Genomic DNA, 19,970 nt, shown 5'->3' with positions numbered 1-19,970 from the left:
GTGTGTGTGTGTGTGTGTGTGTGTGTGTGAAAGAGAGGCAGACACAGAGAAACAGAGAAAGACAGATGCAGGTCCTGTTTTTTGCTGTTTTCTGTTTTTTGAGACTGGGTGTCAGTAAATTTGAGCAGCACAAAGGCAGCCCTTGCTTGCTGACACGCGTCTGCTAAGAGGTAAGGCAAACATCTGTCTCCTGTCACAAGCCTTCACATGCCTGCTTTTGCCCAACAAGCTATGATAAGCCACCATCAGTTCAGACATGAGGCTATGTGTGATCGTAAAGCAATCTTCGAGCGCCAAAATGGGTGAATGGGTTGAAATGAAATTGAAAATGAACTTCTAAAGATGTAAGGAGAGGTAAGATCAAATGTTAATTAACTCTACTGTTTTAAAGCTCAAAGGCCACTCAGGACTCATCTCTTAATAGAAGTCAGAGCTGCTGAAGAGATCAGTGCAGGAAGTCTCTGGTCCATTATACTCCTGCTCGGTAAATCAAACTACTCATGTCTCTGGCTTTATGGGCATCTCATGAAGTAAAACCATTGTCCAAAGGGGATATTCCAGAAGTAATGAAACAACAAGGTAACCAGAAGCACCTGTTCCAGAATAGGGTATCCCGCATGTCATATGTGTAAAGATGTTTTTTTTTTTTTTTTTTTACAATCACACGTGAACGTTTTGGTTCAGCATCACATTTTGATAGCAGCATTCTCAACATCACATTTTGGTAGCAGCATTCTCAACATTACCTCTTATTCAGATGCAATATGAGCTGAGTCAGATCAAAGAAATTAAACAGGCACATTAAACAGTTTACTGAAAATAAACATTTAAAGGGCCAGACATCCAATCAGAATGGTTTATTTGAGCAATTTCACTGGTTGTTGATTCAAATCACAAAGCAATGCTATGTTTAGAAACATATTATTTTCAGTTATCTTGCTAGACAAATAGATTGTTCAAAGTTGTTGCTTCAGAGTTAATATAGTTGTGCTATATTATATGACTTCTCATCGTGTGGGCACCCAGGAGAGACTGATGTACAAACAGACAATGATTGATAATGTAGGAAAACACTGTTGTAATGATATACATAACGTCATTGTTGTTAAACAACACATATGTCTTTATATCTGCTCACAACTACATGTTAGCGGGTTGTAATGCATTTATTAAATGTATAAATTGTGTTTTTAAATGCTGAATAGGGCATTTGAAATTACCAATGTTTTAATACCTGTAATGTGTGTGCATTCTTGTAATTCAAGATTTTAAGATCAGTTCACCAACACACTTACCTAACAAGGCATTATCCCATGTCTGGGTTCTTCTGCATTTTGTCAAAACTGCAGATCCACAATCTACAATAAATTAAACCTATATAGTCACGTCAGTTTAGGGGCAGTTTTTTCTTCTTCATTCTGTACTGTATGTGCTTCTTTGTGTCTCTGAACAGTGTGTCTTTCTCTTAAAATCTCTGTCTTCTTCACTGGGAATTAGTGTGATTCATGCAAGTCAGGTGTGAAATTTTTTGATTTGTTAATATAGCCTGATCATGTTAGCTGTTTTTGGAAAGTACATAAAATGAATCAGCTGTTGTAAATGAACTGAGCTCAGCTTTCACAATAACATGCTTTCTGGAATATCCCCCAAATTGTTTTCTAATTAATTAAGATCTGTTTCCTACTGTATGTATCCCAATCTATGATCAAGGATCAAAGCGGACTCTTATTTCATCCTGATCTCATATTCCTAAGGCTTCAGAAAGTAATAATTATTCAAATCAAATCTAAAGTGAAGAACACAGTAGTTGCAGACACTAATGATGCTTTAAGGGGAATGTGTGTGCATATAGAGTCATATTTAAAATGAAAAATAGATATGTGCCAGCTTCCGGATTTCTGTTTGAACCTCTTACCAATTTAATTCAGCAATAGCAGAGATGCAATTACAGTTTTTTTTACATTTTAATATCAACAATATCTCTATAGAAAAATAGTATAACATGGGTCTGTGAACAATGCACTCTAAGCTATAAATCAAACAGTGAAAAAAATTACATTTTATATTTAATTTAATATGAACTCTACCTTAATAATATAAATTACATCTTTCTTTAATTTAATTGGCAGCAGCTAAGTGCATATTGCTAATATAACTCTGGATTTCCATATTTAATGATGCATGCTTTTCATGGTGAATTTTACTTAGAAAATGTCGTCTTTAATGAACCTTACAAAAAGCTCTAATAAGCATAATCTCAGAAAATGTAACTTCTTTATTTAAAAGGTTCTGAGGCCAATTTTGCTGAGTGCAGTACTTAAAATCCAATAGTTGAAGTCCTGAGGAAGAAAATGTATCTATTTGTAAAGGTAGACTGAGCAAATGGATTATAATCCAAATGGAGGAGTACAACGAATTCCAAATGCTTTTCATAATTCCTGTCAGAGAAAATATGTAGTGTATGCATATGCATATCCCGTTTTTTCCCCCCCCGAATAGAACGGTCTTAAACCGCATTGCCATGGAGCAAACCAGCTTGTGAAGAAACCTTAAATGTTAATTAAAACAACAGTAAAATTTTGCAATATCTACCTCAAACAGAAAAATCCATGATGTTTTTTTTTGATTAACCAAAAAGTCAACACTAATTCAAAAAATTCAAATTGCTTTTAAATAAGTATCTCCAGGCATTTGGAAATCTGAGGCATGGGTGTGTAATATCAGGATAAAGATATGATTTCCAGAGAAAGGTGTTCAATAAAGTTCTGCACTGGTTGAGTGGACAAATATGCTCTCCTGGGAAACCGTCTGTGCTTTGTGCTTGAATTAAAGTCATGCTATGCTGTTACATCTCTTTTCTCTTTTTCCTATCTATCTACACTCATATGTTGAAATCAAAACAAATACTTAACACTTGCACACATGCACACACACAAAATGTAAAATTAGCTGCACATTGTGACTGGAGATATTCTCTATTTGCTGCTTTAGTGTAGAAACACACTGTGTTTTATTGGCATTTACACTGTCAAAAATCCAAGAGGGTCCATGACTGAGAGACACAAACACTGGACACAAGCTGTGGGAAGACAGGAATGAAGAACCGCTGAGAAAATGAGGATAAATGGATGTCAATCTCCATGTGGAATTGGTAACCAATGATCCATTAAGGCAGCCTTTCCACAACAGACAGACAAAATAGCCTGAATTAGAAGTGCCTGACATTTCAGTTAATTGCACTAACCATGTCAGCTCCACAGTAGCTGCAAACCAGGTTAAGTCTTTACCTTCTACCCACCATATAAAACAGGAGCAAAGGCCTTGCACAGAGCTTATATGTGCAGGGATCACATGCACTTGGTGATGGAGAAACACGCCCTGGCTCTCCTTCTGCTTCAACAAACACGAAAGAGAGCACACCTTGCTGTCATGAAAGCAAAAGGTTTATTCATGTTTCAAATCACACAACTACCACAAGGAAGACTTTTCAGTCCAGGGTGTAGTCTGGTTAGAAAGTAACACTAAACATCTTTAATACATTAGAATCACTGCCACAAATCATTTGTCATGACTTTTCAGTTTCAGAATCACATACAATAGAAAAAAGAGAAAAGAAGTTTTGAACCCTGTTGAACAGAGCTGAAAATTTACAGTTCTGAATACTGAAACCTCTATGCATTACAGTTTTTATAGAGATTTTTTTCTTTTTTTTGCATGATTTAGTAACAAGATGAGCAACATTCAAAATGTTTTTTTCTCAGTATTTACAACAGTTTTACTGTTTGGTGTTAATTTATCAACAATGTTCATCGCAACCCCTCATAAAAGCCACAGACCAACAACTTCTTCAGACACCCCCCTCCCTGTCTACTTTTTCATGGCATTAATATTGTTATTATTTTCATTTTTTATTTTTGTCATTTTAAGTTGCAGTACAGCAACGGTATTTTATTAAAAGATTAAAATATACATTAGATTACATAGAGAATGAAGAGTTTACAGTGTTACAAGATGTAATCAAAGTAACTACATAAAAACATTAAATAAGGGCAAAAGAAACTATGGTGGTGATATTGTTTAGAGGTAGTAAGTGAGCACTCTAAGCTACAGAAATGTTGAAATTATTGGTTTGTATGAATTTGAATGAGGTAATAAAGCTGTGTATTGATTGGTGGGAAGTATAATTACTCTTAAGCTATAATATGTACATATTTTCCTGTGTAACGGGGCCAGCTCCTGTGTCATGAAGGAATGATCTACTGTGGGGGATTTGTTGATAAGCAGTACAAAAAAATGTTTACATATGTACATACTAAACATCAAATTATAAAATATGGAATGGTGTCATGTAATAGTCAAGCAATCAATTATACTTCTTTATGTTCCAGAGTTTGAATAGTCGTTTCCTTCTTCTAATGTATACGGCTGTAAGGCAAAAATAAATCTTGAAAGTAACTACAAAGCTGCCATTGAGCTGTCAACAGTAGCATTGTTGAGTTGCTGGACAAGATTGCAAGCACATTACAGTCAAAGAAACAGCTGCTTTAATCTATGCATTGTATGAACTGAAAGGGAACCTAATTATCAAAATGGAAAGTAATTAAATCAAGAATCAAAATAAATGGCCGTTTAAAATGTCATAAAAATGTTAAGTAGAGTGTCATCCAGTATTTTAAGCTTTATGTCTAAGCTAAATGTTTACCAAGTATCATTTGAGAACTGATTTCTGTTTGTACGTGTGTGCTTACCTCTACGATAAACAAACATGGTGCATAAGCACGGTGTTTAAAGCAGATTTATAAAGGAAGAAAGAAAACACGGACCGATGAGGAAACATTGTTTGTTAAAAGATGTTGTCATTTTGCCTTTGTGCATGGTAGTGGGAAATTTGAAGGTACACGAAAAACGAATCTGTTGTGAAAAGTTTTTGTATATCCTCTGCAGTTGGTCAGCCAGTTAAAAGTCCATGCCCAGCTTGAGGCGAAGATGAATTAATAGCGGATCAATTCGAGGTATCGGAGTGCACACTTCCAGGTCCTTCTGTCGGCGATATTACAGAAGACGGAGTTGTTGCATCTTGCCATCCCCCATTAGCCTGGGACGCAAAGGGGAAAGGTTGAGATTACAATCACATTTTCTGCAATGTAAAATATAACATAGCACTCCAAAAATGGAAATGGAGACTCATACATTCTGGTTGTGTCAGCTGATATTTAAATGTTTCACACACAATAATGCTCTGTGATTAGTCCAGCATTCTTTGTATTACAGTAGAGCATCAGCAAAGACACTCGTGGAAACAAATTTGTCTTGTGTCCTGACCAATGGGAGCAGTCCCTGAAATCAGTGTCTAAGCAGATTTCAGCAGCGGCCGACAGCTTGTCGCTACATATTTTTCTGTCAGTCAAGAAGAGGGAGGGTTCGGGCCGGGTGAGGTGGGGAGAGCTGAGTGAAAGTGACAGGGTAGGGCCTCTCCAAGAGAGAGCCAGTCTTAGCCAGCCTGACTTTGCTTTGCTCCAGGCATGACCTAGCCTTTACTGGATCCTTCTACGTCACCACCAACAAAGCTAAAGGTTAGTCTATGCAAATATATCTATAGGGAACTTTAAGGGCTGTTGCTACAAAATAGGAGCTATGCCACAATTTGACTTTTTAAAAAAAAAAATGTTGTTTGTGTATTACTCTTTTATTCCGATTCTTTTTTATCATTCGTTATGGTTAAGTGCCATCATTGTTGTTTTAGTAGGGATCGTACTGAGCTCTGTTGAGCTAGTAGGTACAGGTCTACACTGCACATGGAAGTGAGAAACCGTGTAAGAAAGTGAAAAAAACACTTGATCTTGGTAGGAGTTGACATGTCTAAAGAGCTTATAGCAACAAGGCTTCAGCAAAGCCAAAATGACACCAAAAGCACTGAATGCTGGCAAACAGCCCCCACCATTTGTTTACATAAAAATGTGTTAATTTTTCTGCACATAAATCATTTTTTAATTTCAAACACTACTGTAAATCTTATACCTTATTTTCTTGATGCTTAAGGTTTAAATAATAATAATAATAATAATAATAATAGACTGTGAATATGCGGGCATTTTACCCAGCAGGCATAACAATATAAAGAGAGCAAATACTGAGGTTTTGATATAGAGCAGAAAAAGTGAGAGCTGCCTGATGATATTTCTCTCTCTCTCCCTCTGTCTTCATCCTCTCTCATCAACAAAATTAATCTTTACTCTGATAGCTTCTGATTATGCGCTGCTTTACAAAAAGGCACCATATCAAACCTCATCAAGGGAGATGGAATTCACGTCTGGAAGAGCTGCAGGCGATCACATGTTCATATTTTATCATGAAGATAAGGCTATGGAAAATCGTGTGAAGCATTTCAAAAACAGCTAAATGCAACAGATACTGTGCAGCGACCTTTTTTCCCATCTGGTTTGAGTCAAGCAAAGTATTAAAAGATGTTTATTAAGGTAAAGGTGGAGATGATTTCCCTGTAGTGTGTGTTGATTAAATGCAACTTTTATTCATATCATGTGACAAAGTGACAAGATGCCACATTGGTGTCTAATATTGTACAGCACATGCTTAGGGAAGCTACAATGTGCTGTACCTTCATTAAATATAATCAAAATATAAACATGCAGCATATTTTGATGATAAAAAACATCGGCAACTAATTTCACATGGCCTTTGTCTCAACAATGTGTACCCAACAAAACCTCTACTTACATTTAAGCCATGTGAACTATACATGTTTCCCACAAGAGCATCATTGTATCCTGCCGTCTGACTGATAACATGGCGCAGGGTATCCACCTGAGGGGACAGACAAAGTGGACAAGCTGGTCAACTCAGTGTCTCAAAGCAGGCCAACACTAACTGTAAACATGCTCAGTGAAGCAACAGATACTGACTACTCACAGAGGAACTCCTGAGAGAGCAAATTTACTAACCAGATTTGTAACACAGCTAATAGATTTTCTAAAGGGAAAAAAGGCATACCGACGATTACTAGCATGCTCAAATCTATTACATTTTCTATAGTGGCTATGGAATAATAAACAAAAGCAAAGTGGAAATAATGTAACAAATGCACTATAGCTACTGAAATTTTTTTTTACCTTAATCATGAATAAACATAGATTTTTTGTGTAGCTGCATTAAACTTACAAAATGGAAGACATCAACAACACACAATAACAAGATGAAACAGGAAGACAGCAATATAGAATACAGAAAAAAGGGGAAAACACAGTACCAAAAACCCAATACCAACCCAAGAGTTCAAGTCAAAGCCAAATGCAACGTTTACTTAAGATGTTTGAAATAGTAACCAGTAAATTGCTTTGTGGCATGGTAGCAATGGGGTGGGATTATATTTTGGCTGCCAAAATATTCCATCCAAAGCGAAATAGTCAGTAAACACTTTAGTCAACTGGAGGTTATAGGAGGCCTCACTGTGGTAATTTGAACTGCCCTCGCATGAGCAGCGTGTTTTTCTTATTGTCTATTTTTGGTTTAATGTGCTTCAGACTGCACTGTGGATGGCTCAGTACACAGGCAAGACAAGGACAGCTCTCTGCACTGGTAGTCAGGAACTGTCCCTTATTGTTGATCCTACCTGTGACTGTACATTGGCTCCGACTTGTGCCCCTTGGTAAGAATCCCCATTCAGACTCTGCATGCTCAAGAACATGTCCCCAGAGTTTGGGAGGTTAAAAGAACCTGAAGAACCTGGAAAGGGAGGATGTAAGTAGCTGAATACATGAGAAGGCTATAAAGGGAAAGCACACACACACACACACACACACACACACACACACACAGTGCATGTGTCTGCATATACAGACCCAACTCAAGCAGAAAAATACACAGAAGAAAGGCTCCCATAAAGCAAGCAACTATAATGGTGTAGGGAGGGAAGCAAAGGAACAAACAGAAGAGGACGATATGCAGAAGGACTCAAGAGGATCTTTTTACGAATGCAGGTGGACACAAATGAAATGAAAATCACATGACACAAGGGGACCGGTTCTATATGAGGTTGGTCGCTTAAGCTCCCAATTGTTCCACATCACCTACTTCCAATCTAACGTTGGCAGGGAGGTATCACATGGTAAATGACAAGGACAATAAGAAGCTTATGAAAAGACCAGTACCAGTAAACATGTTGGTTAAAAGAGTGTTTTTGCTCTCTGCAGAATCCAGCTGAAACTCTTCATCTTTCATCTGGAATCCTGGGTGCAAGAAAAAGGGACCACTTCATAAGCTTACCACATCCCGACGAAGGTCAACCTAGTCCATACTCAGCATTACATTACTCATTAAACCAGACTAAACATGCCCATTTTAGGCTTTTAGACTCTTATTCAACATGAACTCCACATTACGCCATTTTAAACTATCACTCTAGGTAAAATGCTCCCAGCAATTATCATTCTCTGTTTTTAGCAAAAAAAGCATTACCATTCAATGGGACTACATACCATTACATTACAAATGACAGAAAGTTGACAGAAAGTCAAGGGAAAACAAATCCCATGGCATCCTTCTGGATTTTTTTTTATTTTATTTTGCCAAAAATACATGTGTTCTCGGTTCACAAGTCAGGAACGCTCTCTTTATGCATGAGTTTGCTTGGCATCAACTGTCTTATAGACAGGAGACACCGTGATCCCCAAGCTGGGAGCAGAGCCTGTCACTCTTGCCTGTGTGAATCGTGCATGAGAGAGTGTGGCAGGTAGGCAGCAGGTTAAGGGCTGAGGTAGAGGGCAGGTCTTTTTTTTTTCTATATGCAGGAGTGCCTACCGGAGTTAGGTGTGGTAGGGGAGTTGGCCTGGCTGTTCTGCACTGCAGCGGCTGCAGCGTGTGCTGCATTTACAGCAGTCTTGGCGGCATACAGGTTGGCTTCTTCCTGAAACTTGCCGATATTTTTCTTGTACCGGATCCTTTTGTTGCCAAACCAGTTGGATACCTGTGTGGGAGAGCAGAAGGAGCAGGAGCAGAGAAGTCAGACGTCAAGCAGCCACAGCACCGTGCACTGAGCAGTGTGATTGTTTCAAGATGTCATGTTTGGGTCCATCAAGTACCCAATTCCCAGCCCCTGCAGTAATGTCCGCCGGGTACACAAGCTAATTAAGCCATAATCAGGAGCCACTTGTGTCTTCTCATGGATGGGAGCATGACATGCTCTCAGATCTGTCTCCTGACAAAACTAAAACACAAGGGGATCCCATTGCACATACACTAAAGTCAATGTATTATACTGTATATATTTCTCATATCAGGGCTGTTTGTTAAAGATACAAATCCCTCAGTGAAATATATGAATGTTCATTCGTTATCCTAAGAATCAGTGAGTCTAGATGATTGACACCTTATCTAAATACATGAGTACAATAACTTATGTGATTAAATATTATAGGCCAAAGTAAATACAGCTGTATTGTTTTTTACATGTAAGGCTGCATGTCAAATTAAGCATGCAAAGCACCTCATAATCTAATCATCTAATAAATATAATTAATTGCTGGCCTGATTGGCTGTAGTTAAGTGCTTTTATTTTGTAAATAAGAAAACATTAATACAGCAATAAAACATCTGTGTGTGTGTCTGTGTGTGTGTGCGCACATGCATGTGCATTCAGGGATTTGGGAAGTAACTTTTGTTTATAATTATCAGAAACAAGAGTTAGAGGGTAAAGACCTGCAGACGTGTGAAGCAGTAAACACAGATTACCAGGGCAGTCAGTGTTAATTGATGTGTTGAAGTAAAATGGAACTCTAAAGGCACAAGGAAGTATTGAGTTATAATTAATGTCTGAAACTGGGTATATTTAGATTTAGAACCAGACACTCAAAAGTTGTATGAGGGCTGAACCTTATGTATGAATGCTGGCTCTGCAATAACAGTGGAATAATAATGAGATGATGCTTGTTTTTAATGGTTCTATAAATTAGAGTGTCTTGTCGTTGTGCTGCTGCCCCCCTCTCAGGCCCTGCAGCCCACGGCTGGACCAGCCAAAGAGCAGCTGCCCCTAATGACGCTTTATTTAATTTCCACCCATGTGCTTAAATTTTAATATCCCCAGCAGCCCGCCAATGCTGTGGCGTAAAAACTGACTGGATTTGCAGGACATCAGATCATTTCTATCCTGCACGTCTCTGTGCTCTAAATCTTTAATATCTAGGCAATTAAAATTAATGACCATTCAGGCGAGGCCCTCTGTTGGCAGGGTTTCCTTGACATCAATTGTTTGATGGGTTTACCTAGAGGTTAAACTAACAAGCAAGGTTTAATTGGAAGCAATGAAAGCCCTGGCCATCATCCTTTTTACTTAACCTGCTTATGGTGGATTGTAGAGCCAAAGACGATGCAATATTCTCGCTCTTTTAGACAGCTCACAAAATGCCCACAAACCCCTGGAAATCATAGAAAATGTTTTCTAAAGCTCATCAGTCTGGTTAATTTAACAAAATGTTCATGCAAACAGTTTATTAAACGGAACTAAATATATTAAAATGTCAGCTGTGGTTTTTGCACAAGACATATTTGTCTGAAAGTTGACAGTTGAGGATATACGGCAGTTACTTTTACCATACATCAATATGGCAGTGATCCATGCTAATTCTACAGTTTTATAAGTTAGTAAAAGTCAAAACATAAACTTTAATTACTTTTGCTTGTACAACTTGCTTTTGTCATTTATGATAAAATGGGTTATGTCTGTGTTCTACCACTATATGGTGTTACAAGCTGGACAGATTCAGCAGTGCTGGCATCAAATCCTCTGGACGTTACACCACCCTTCTCCGTTCTACACACACATTTCTCTCCTGCCCACTGAACTCTGGCTTTAGTGATTCTCGGGTTCAGCTAAATATTGAACAAATGCACGGCACTGTAAGGTGTGGAGCACAACCCAATCTACACAACTAATTCCCTTTTATCTTGTGGCAGGCCATGCATTCAATTGACTCCTATGTGTGGTGAGAACCAGGTTGTGAGATTGAATTACCTGACATCAGCAGCCTCAAAGGCAGCGATTGTATAATGACCATGCAGACTCCTTGCAAGAACACGATACCGCTGCCTTCATTGCTGCCCACTAGAGAGGCAGTGGAGCTGTAGTTAATAATTCAAACTATTTCACCCTATTTCAAGTCAATACTGCTCCCTAGTCAATGTAAGGCAATGCATGATCAGTCTATGATCTCAATACATCTGAGGTTACAATGCTCTAAGCCTTAAATACAAATACAAAGGTGGTCTCACTGGCTGTGATACCATCAATTATACAGGCCACATTAATAATGTATAAGAACTCAAGTGTTAGCTTCTCTAAATTCACTATGATCTGAAATATTGAAACCTGTCACTCGGAAGAAAAATGTAAGCAATGTAAAGGAGTCTTTGCCTTAAATACTGAACCATTGACACAGATTATATCAAATATAGCCTCCGTAAACCTTGACACAAACCACAGACGTCCAATCCCATGCCTTTATTCAGGAGCCCAATACAGGATATGCAGAGTAACAGAGGGAATAAGACGGCATCCTGCATTTAGACAACCACTTAGGCAATTGTAACAATGTCAATAGCTCATTGTACATGAGATTATTTCTATCAACAAGCAGGATTCAGGCCCCATCCACACTACTCCGTTTTAGTTTACAAACGGAGAATTAAAACGAATACGATCTCCGTCCACAACAGCGTTTGTGGAGTTGGGAGGTGCGCTGCGTTTTGGAGTTGATCTCCATCTACATTAAAACGACTGAAAACGCACAGCTAGGAAACATTCAGGTGCACTGGGCATGCTGACGCAACACGGGAGTGTGGCGTCAGAAAACAGACTGGGAGTTGTTGCAAAGTAAACGCCGACATGCACAGTACATGTGTAGGCAGATGAGTGTTATTTGCACGGTACAGAATATTTTAATAAAAATATGATGTCAAAAACCCGGTCAGCAGCATCGTGTTTCTGCTTTGCAAGACCCAATCAGAGAGCCGAGTGTGAGCGGCTGCGTCATCGTTTCTAAAGTCCTCCGTTTTGGCCCCTCTTCACTAAAAAGCCCTCCGGTTGGCAGCGTTTCCAAACTTCTCTGTTTTAGGTCTTCGTTTTCATCGTTGTAGTCTGGTGCAAACGTAGCAAAAGGTCTCCGTTTTAATTAGAAAATGGCAGTAGTGTGAATGGGGCCTCAGTGTTAATCAAATCAGGAGAATTGACAGATAATGTATTTTGTTAGTTCATTACTAACACATCATTTAAATATAAATACAACACTGGATTTAAACAGCAGGAATCTCCTGAGGGTAAAGAGACTTTGCTCTCAGGGAAGATGACATGCATTTTAAATGATCCCTGCTAAAACGATGCAGGGTGTTTCGTCATCCATGATGTATTGAGGAAAGCTGCAGACTGATATTGGCATACCATTCACGACAGATGATTTTTACTTAATGAATAGCTTGTGCAATTAACAAAGCCTGCAAAAAAGTATTTTTGTGGGTGGTTGAAAAATGACTTAGCCAAGCCCTTAGAGTAGCCACAGTGAGCGGTTTGTGACTCTGAAAGGCCGCGGCACAGTGAGAGATAACACACTTACGCTGCACTTGGCATCATGTCGAGCCTCCGACTTTGTTACTCACTTAAAATGAGGCAAAGCACTAAGAATAAGTCAATAAGAATGTCTGCCGCGGCCTTCGCTTGTCGAGGAGTACGCCACTAATGGGGCCTGAGATGAGTTCAAGTGAATTTTTAAAAGCCCTCTAATTTCTGCACAGACTGATTTGTTCTCATGGGAACTGGTACGGTGGAATGTTTTTCGAGGCACTCAGAAAACTGAGTAGAGCTCCATTTGCGAGGGTTGGTGGCCATTTCTTTAACGGCTATAAAGCACACTGATTGCGGGGTAGGTGGGTGGGGGGCTTTAATAAACTCCGAGCGCAGTTGGAAAAATTCAAAAGACCATACAATTATTCGACGCTCTACAACAAACAAAAAATGTGGTAAACAATAGCCAAAAAGTAAAATTTCATGTGACACATTTGTACACACAATATGGTGATAACATGGGTGTAGCTTAAAAACATAAATCAATCAAAAATAGTTTGTTCTTGTGTGACTTAAAGTGGGATGTAAATGCTGAAAATTCTTATCCACTCTTTTTAAAATGTAAATTCAAACTTGAAATACTGTTATTTATGATAACATTAGCATTGATCCAGTAGTGTGAGGGAGGGAGGTTCTGTGCAGTGGAAAACTGTGAGGCTATTACATACATAAACAAAGGAGGTACAAAAAATGAAAACAGTGGATCAGGAGAAGTTATGACATACCTGTGATACTGTGATGGTGCTTCCCACCCCCTGAAGGCAAAAAAGAATGGGCTTTTACAGTATCTGACTCTTCATGACTACACTCAATATACCCCTCAACACCCCCTCCCCACACAGAAAAAACACTGCAGATTATTATAAAGATTCATGTGTTTCTGATATTGTGTCTCATGAGGACAACCATAGAACAATAGAGTATCAAAAAATCTAGATAGTAGTCACAATCATAGCAGAAAAAGAGAGCATAGGATCATAATACTTGGGATGTGGGGGTTAGGTGTGAGAGATATTGCCTTCAGGTTTACCCAACAAGGAGGCTATGCTATATATAAAGTGTGAAAGTTGCATTTTTAAGTCAAAAATATAATTGTGAATTAGCAGAGTCCTGCAAGTTCACTTGAACAGCAAACATACAAATAAGTACCCAGTATGATCCAGTGTTTTGAAGCACCAGACTTTAACTGCTTTTCTTAACAGTAATGGATGATGCCATTTTTCTTCCCAGCTTATGACCTGAGCGACTGACCAGGCAACAGAGAGAGCACAAATGGTAGATGGGAATGAGAGGGAAAAATGGCAGGGGACCCAGCGTTGGGGCGACTAAGGAAGGACAGCATAGTGCTTTGATTGAGGCCAAGATGATATAGGCCTCCCCTCCCTGTGGCCCCTGCTCTGACTGACTGGGACCAGCCTTGACTGAAGCATCATTAGGCAGCCACAATGTCAAGGTTAGCTAAGGACATTGTGTCTTGGTGGTGTGACCTACGGTAACTATCCCTCTAGGCTTTAGCCTTTCCCACCCTGATTACCCACCAGCTACTGTTAGATGAGCACTACCCACCTGGGAAACTGTGATGCTGCACTTCTTGGCCAGCTCCTCTTTAGCCTCCTCGCTCGGATAAGGGTTGCTGAGGTGCGAGTAGAAATATTCGTTCAAAATTTCCGTCGCCTGCTTGCTGAAGTTTCTCCTTTTCCGCCTGAGTGGGGAGCAAAATGAGAGAAAGGGCGAGCAAGCCTATTAGTGGGACCAGCATTAACTCATCCATTTGGATCGCACAAATTGCACAATCAATCTCACACATAAATGGTGAAAATAATGAGGAATGGGCTCTAAGGGCCCTCAGGAGCAGAATATCGTGTCCTGCTCGAACACACAGAAGACCAGACTCCAACCAACAAACTGACAAGTGCACACACACACACACACACAAATAAACACACACACAGACACAAAACACATACAATGTTTAATTTGGTCTGTTGGTCTCCAATCTCCAGTCCAAGCGTGTAATGTGTAGAGTTTAGTGCAGCGGATGGGTGGGCTTTGTGATGGAGCGCAAAGCCCAGTCGGAGTGCATCTCGGTACATTATAGAAATCACGGCATGCACAGTTGAGCATTGTTCCTGAAGTGCCACAGCCCCAGGGATCTCCAGCAGAAACAAGCAAACTCTAACTAGATCTGGGTCCCCTTCTCTCCCAAGGGCACTACTTATCATGTTGTTGAGCATTTGCTTATTTTGCCTTGTTTCCCGTGCTTCACACAGGCAGTGGGCAGCAAATGTGCTTCCACTTGGCTTGTTTGGCCCGAACTTGTGCCGCTCTGCGCAAAGCTCTATATTGCATCACACTGTTAGTATTTAGAGTAATCCACAACACCTGCTGATGACCTCCCCTCCATCCATTACACGACTCGGCCCCCATTTCATTTGGTCTTAACTGCTCTCAGGTGTGGGGGCATGATTGTCTTGAAAATGGATAATGCATGGAACATGGACACAATTAAAGTCATGCATCTCTTAGTGCTCATACTGTGTGCTGTGCCAGAAAAGTGAGAGTAAAAACAAACTTCCGACTTGCACAGTCTAAAAATGACCTCGCCCACTGGATTTGCTTATATGGGTCATACGGAAGCAAAATAGGTTTCCAGATACCATATACACACACACACATTTATGTATACACTACACTCACACGATCCACTGACCTGGCATCAAGGAATCTGGAGCGCAGGATCATGACAGCCTCACAGGTGCTTTGTTTCAGTTGCATCTGGATAGAGCTGAACTTGCGGTGGATGATTCCCACCATGCGCTCAATCTCTTTGGGAGAGATGGGCCGTGTGCGAGACTGTTCCCTCAGCAGGTTCATCACATGGGTAGTGAATTCGTTACATGCCTGCCAAGAGACAGAGAGACAAAAGTGTCAGTTCCGTAAATTTCTCAAGTCACAGCGGTGAGCTTTCTACAACTTACAAAAGCTCCTTGACTGTTAATCTAAAGTTGTATATATTTTTCATATAGGAAATGAGTTCATTACATGTGAGCTCTTTTTTGTTAAAAGCATCAACAGAGTGCAATGTTTATGCATTACTTTGATGACATACGAGGTGAAGTCATCTTTGAATATAAATGCAGATTTGCAATTTGGCATGGCCCTAATGCAGAGCGAATTTAAACAGCTTTTCGTTAAACCAGTAGTTCATACATGATTAATTAGAATAACTCATTTACGTAGTGCACACTTTAGCTCATTACTCTGAGTAAAATTCGTTAAGTATTTACATTTAGATAATTAAAACCTGGAAACACCCTTAAGAAAGATGCATTTACTCCAGGCAAAGTGTTGTGTGCCCCCGCATACCCACCTCCTCTCTCGTAGAGCACGGAGTAAATTAGTCTAATTTACCTCACTGGCTTGCTGAGGCATCACTGTTACACCTTCTATTTTTGCCCATAATGCCTCTGTGTTTAATGGCAGGCTCAAAGTGCTAGGTGAAGTAGCTGATCATACCTTCACTTAGCACAGATGACTAAGGAACTCCTTTGGATCTCTATAATCAACTGCAACACAGTGAATAATACTGCAATTTTTTACAATCTGATAACATATTCTCCCCCTATCATGCATGTGCTCTGCAATTTTCTTGCTAATGCAGGGAATAAGCTGTTCAGGGTGTTCTGAAGTGATGTGAAGTATGAAGTACAACTCAATAGGAATTTCAAATAGCTTGTAGCCACATAGTTATTTAAACATTTTGATAGTGAATAAATAACAAAATGTATGTTTTTCTCCTTTTCTTGGACGTAGAGGTGCATAAAGAGGTGTGGTATTTCAAGCAAAAAATCTTTTTAACCTTGGAATTGCAAAGATTCCTTACCTGTTCATATTTCTCTAGCTCTGTGTGGTAGATCTGTCTGATCTGGGTGAGTTTGGCTCTGTAGTCGGAATGTTCGATGGAGTTGTCACCCGCCCCGCCAGATGCCGCAGCTGCTGCGGCTGCGGCAGCAGATCCGCCACCTTTCTCTGGTCCCGCCACGCCCTCTGCCAGCAACATGTTGTCTAAACGCATGAGCTGGGGGTCTGGGGGGTCTTCCTCCTGGGCACCACGGATGCTGAGACCTGTAGCAGCACACAAACAAGTACAGAGGGTCAGGTAATGCCATCCAGGGACATGACTGGAAAAAATAATACTAACAATCGAAAATTAACTAGATCAAATAGGTCCAGACTTAAATGTTAAGTGCAATTAAAAGCATTATCTCTGCATAGTCTGCTGTAGTGTGATGTTTCCCCTGCAGGTATGAACCGGGTGCCTCCTGTGAATGTGTTGTGTTCCTGTCGCCTATGTCTATGCCTGTTCTCTTTTATTTACACACTGCGCTGCACACTGTGTGTACGAGAAGGCTGACATGACAGCAACATCCATAAACTGACAAATGCTCAATGGTGAAGTGGCACTTCTACTCTCTGAAAGGATGCTAAACAGAAAACTATACCTCTAGTGAGTGTCTCTGCAGTAGACACAGCGAATGCTGGGAACTCCAAAAAGTAACTACTGTTTTCCTCATTTCTATTTGCTCATAAGGATTGAATCTCATATTATTTTACAATCCTGATTTTGCAATATTCCAAGAAGTAATAAAAATGTGCTGGTGAAATAAAACACTACATATGGCAAAATAAGTAGAGTCAATTTTATGTAAAGTGCTCATTCCTGAATCGTGTTTTTGCTGTCAGACCCTGCTGTTTATTTCCTCTGGTTTTCTGTCTGTCTGGTGTTCTGTCGGTCTGTCAGCGAGTCCTAATCACCCAGCAGATGCATGCACACCTTGATGCTTTGGCAATTCAACAATGCCAGGCTTTACAAAGAATAAACACACAAAAAGCCCCACTGCAGGTCAACAAAAACAAGCTCGAGCAACCCACTCTAATAAGTGGATAAAAATGTGGCTCAATGGGCAGTAAATACTGAGTGGCTACTCGAACGTTATGATTACCAGAGTTGTTTCAATTCAATAATCCCTCCCGCAATTCAGGGATTTTCAACAGCTCATTACAGCTTCATTAAGATATGGCCAGCCTCTGGATTCTAAATAAGAAGATTAGTGGCTCTATTGTGTCAGCCAGTAGGCATGCAATCAGAGGAGCCCTTTTACCATGCTTTGACCAACTGACCCTGCACAATATCCACAGGAGTAAATGCTAGAGAGAAAACTCTAATTTTCTTCTTTCTATCTTCCTCATAAACACATTCCTGAATAAAAACAAATTAGGAAAAAAATATATTGTAGCCACTCCTCTGTTGTTTTCATCTCTGTTGGTGCTGTGTTCGACTGCAGTGCCACTGAAAAACAAATTTGCCTCTATTTATGGATCGGCTGGCTTTGAGTCTTTTAGGTGTAATGGCCTGAGAGGAGTGGATGAATGTGGCTATTTGTGTTGGAGACATTGAGATGCTGGACAAGGCTCCATCAGGCTTGCAGAGCCAAGCCATCCATGTGGACAATATGCCGCTGCTCCACTAACCCTCATCCACATCACACTGCATCTGCACAACTCCACCCAAAGCTCTCGTTCTGGACAGGCTCGACTGTTTCTATTCCAGTTTGTGCAGCATGAAACAAAACGGCACATGATTCAAATGTTGACTGACCAGATGCCTGGCTATATATCTCAACATGCTCTAATAGCTGGTGGTTTGCCTGCCACTACAGTTCATATTTTCCTAATTCAGTATTTACTCCCTATCTCTGATTCAACACAAGCTCAGCAGGCTGCACTTTCTTTTGTGCTGCGGGTGGTAGTAAGTAGGTAGGCATGTTTTTCATGTCAGGTATATTAAATATAACTCTGGGACGCAGCGTACATTTCCACACCAAACCCAGTTGTCACTTTTACTCCACTCACTCTATATCCAGGGGAACTGCAGCTGAGGGAATTTACAGGGCTTTTCAGCTAAATGGGCATAAATCACTGGTTTCATTCAAACTAAATAATCACAGGCCATAAACAGCTACCAGTCTCTTACCATATATTACCACAAGGTTCCTGTGTGCAATAATGTGGCCATTCACGGCAAAGGAAAACAGAGTGAGACATTAGAAAGTGACATGTAATCCTGTTAGTCCACTGACATGTGGAGTGGCCGTGACATTTTTATCATACGTGTCCATTTCTATTTGGGAAATCAGCAGGATAAAAATGATTACTGTGCTGCCCGAGAAGCAGACGGCCCTGCAGGAGTCCACCAGGGTGTATTTGTGCCACAGCAGCTACGGCTGGCCATTCATAACACACATGTTGGGAGGGAAGAGCTGTCTCAAGCACATAAATACAAAAAATTAAAAAAAAAAAGAAAAAAGAAAACATAGCCCACAGAAAAAAAATAAAAATTTAAAAACAGGAGCAATGTATCTCTACCTCGCTGTCTCTCTTTGTTTGAGGAGCTAAAGATTGTGAATTCACTGTCTAAGCTCAGCCTCATCACACAACTTCCACAAAATAGGCTCAAGCAAGATAATATCTTTAATTTGCTGTGTGGTTGACAAATCTGTATAGTAACTTGCAAAGCCACAGTCACATTCTAGCAGTGCAATGCTGCTTGCCTGCTAAAATCCTTATCCTGTTTTTGTCTGATGATATGGGTATTAAAACAAGTTTGGGCACCCGAGTTTAGCTCTAATCCACCTCCACAGTCAAAGTGGGAATAATCTCAGTGCAAAGGGAAAGTGTGGGAGCCGTGTCACCTTGGTAAAGCCTGCGAGCAACGGGAACTTAAGAATGAAAAATCTATATACGGTCTAGATATTTCACATAACTCTGATAATGCTGTCTCACTTAATTACCAGAACCAATTTAATGATGTAAAAGGAAAAAAAACAATCAGAAATTGTAACATTAATGTAACATGTCCTTAATCTGCCTCATTTGTCATTCAACAATACAGGTGGAGTAGCTGCGTAAAAAGCACTTGCCTTTATGATTGTTCCTCATTTCTCCTGTGTGACTGAGACAAAAGGAGACACTGTGATTAATCCATCCCTATCAGTCAGAGGTGTTTCTCCTTTTCATTTTTTACAGGTCTCACCGTCACTATCAGATCCGAGGAAGTAACAAATTTGACAGATAAAGACAATGCGGCCCTTTTCTCTCATATACTCTCCCCTGTTCTCTGTTTATAATCATTTCCGGTTCTGGGTTGTAGTCTCGTACATCATTCCCTGCTTGAAGCCCTGACAGTGATCTGAGCACTGCCTCGGGCCGCTCTCCTTTCCTCCCACCTCTTTTCCCCCTGTGCCCTCTTTTATTCTGTGGGCTTAGCTGACCTTTGGCCCGCTGC

The 19,970-nt window shown here is 40.1% G+C and overlaps 1 protein-coding gene across 10 annotated transcripts in view; it reads right to left on the bottom strand.

Moving 5' to 3' along the window:
- Window positions 1-3,430: 3,430 nt before the first annotated feature.
- The window catches only part of pbx3b (pre-B-cell leukemia homeobox 3b), a 58,250-nt gene continuing 41,710 nt past the window's right edge, over window positions 3,431-19,970 (bottom strand). For 3 of the 10 annotated variants that reach the window (XM_046035983.1, XM_046035979.1, XM_046035988.1), the window contains 9 exons: window positions 16,509-16,750; window positions 15,336-15,526; window positions 14,192-14,327; window positions 13,351-13,380; window positions 8,815-8,980; window positions 8,166-8,243; window positions 7,628-7,740; window positions 6,736-6,822; window positions 3,431-5,095 (listed from right to left, as the gene is read on the bottom strand). In XM_046035983.1, the coding sequence (XP_045891939.1) occupies window positions 5,003-5,095; window positions 6,736-6,822; window positions 7,628-7,740; window positions 8,166-8,243; window positions 8,815-8,980; window positions 13,351-13,380; window positions 14,192-14,327; window positions 15,336-15,526; window positions 16,509-16,750 (1,136 nt within the window). In that variant the 3' untranslated portion in view covers window positions 3,431-5,002. The remainder of the gene's footprint in view (window positions 5,096-6,735; window positions 6,823-7,627; window positions 7,741-8,165; window positions 8,244-8,814; window positions 8,981-13,350; window positions 13,381-14,191; window positions 14,328-15,335; window positions 15,527-16,508; window positions 16,751-19,970) is intronic. The other 7 variants (XM_046035980.1, XM_046035981.1, XM_046035984.1 and 4 more) reach the window with 7 other exon arrangements.

Source organism: Micropterus dolomieu, linkage group LG21 (genome assembly GCF_021292245.1).
Source record: "Micropterus dolomieu isolate WLL.071019.BEF.003 ecotype Adirondacks linkage group LG21, ASM2129224v1, whole genome shotgun sequence".
Lineage (NCBI taxonomy): Eukaryota > Metazoa > Chordata > Actinopteri > Centrarchiformes > Centrarchidae > Micropterus > Micropterus dolomieu.
This window is presented reverse-complemented; position numbering and strand designations above follow the sequence as displayed.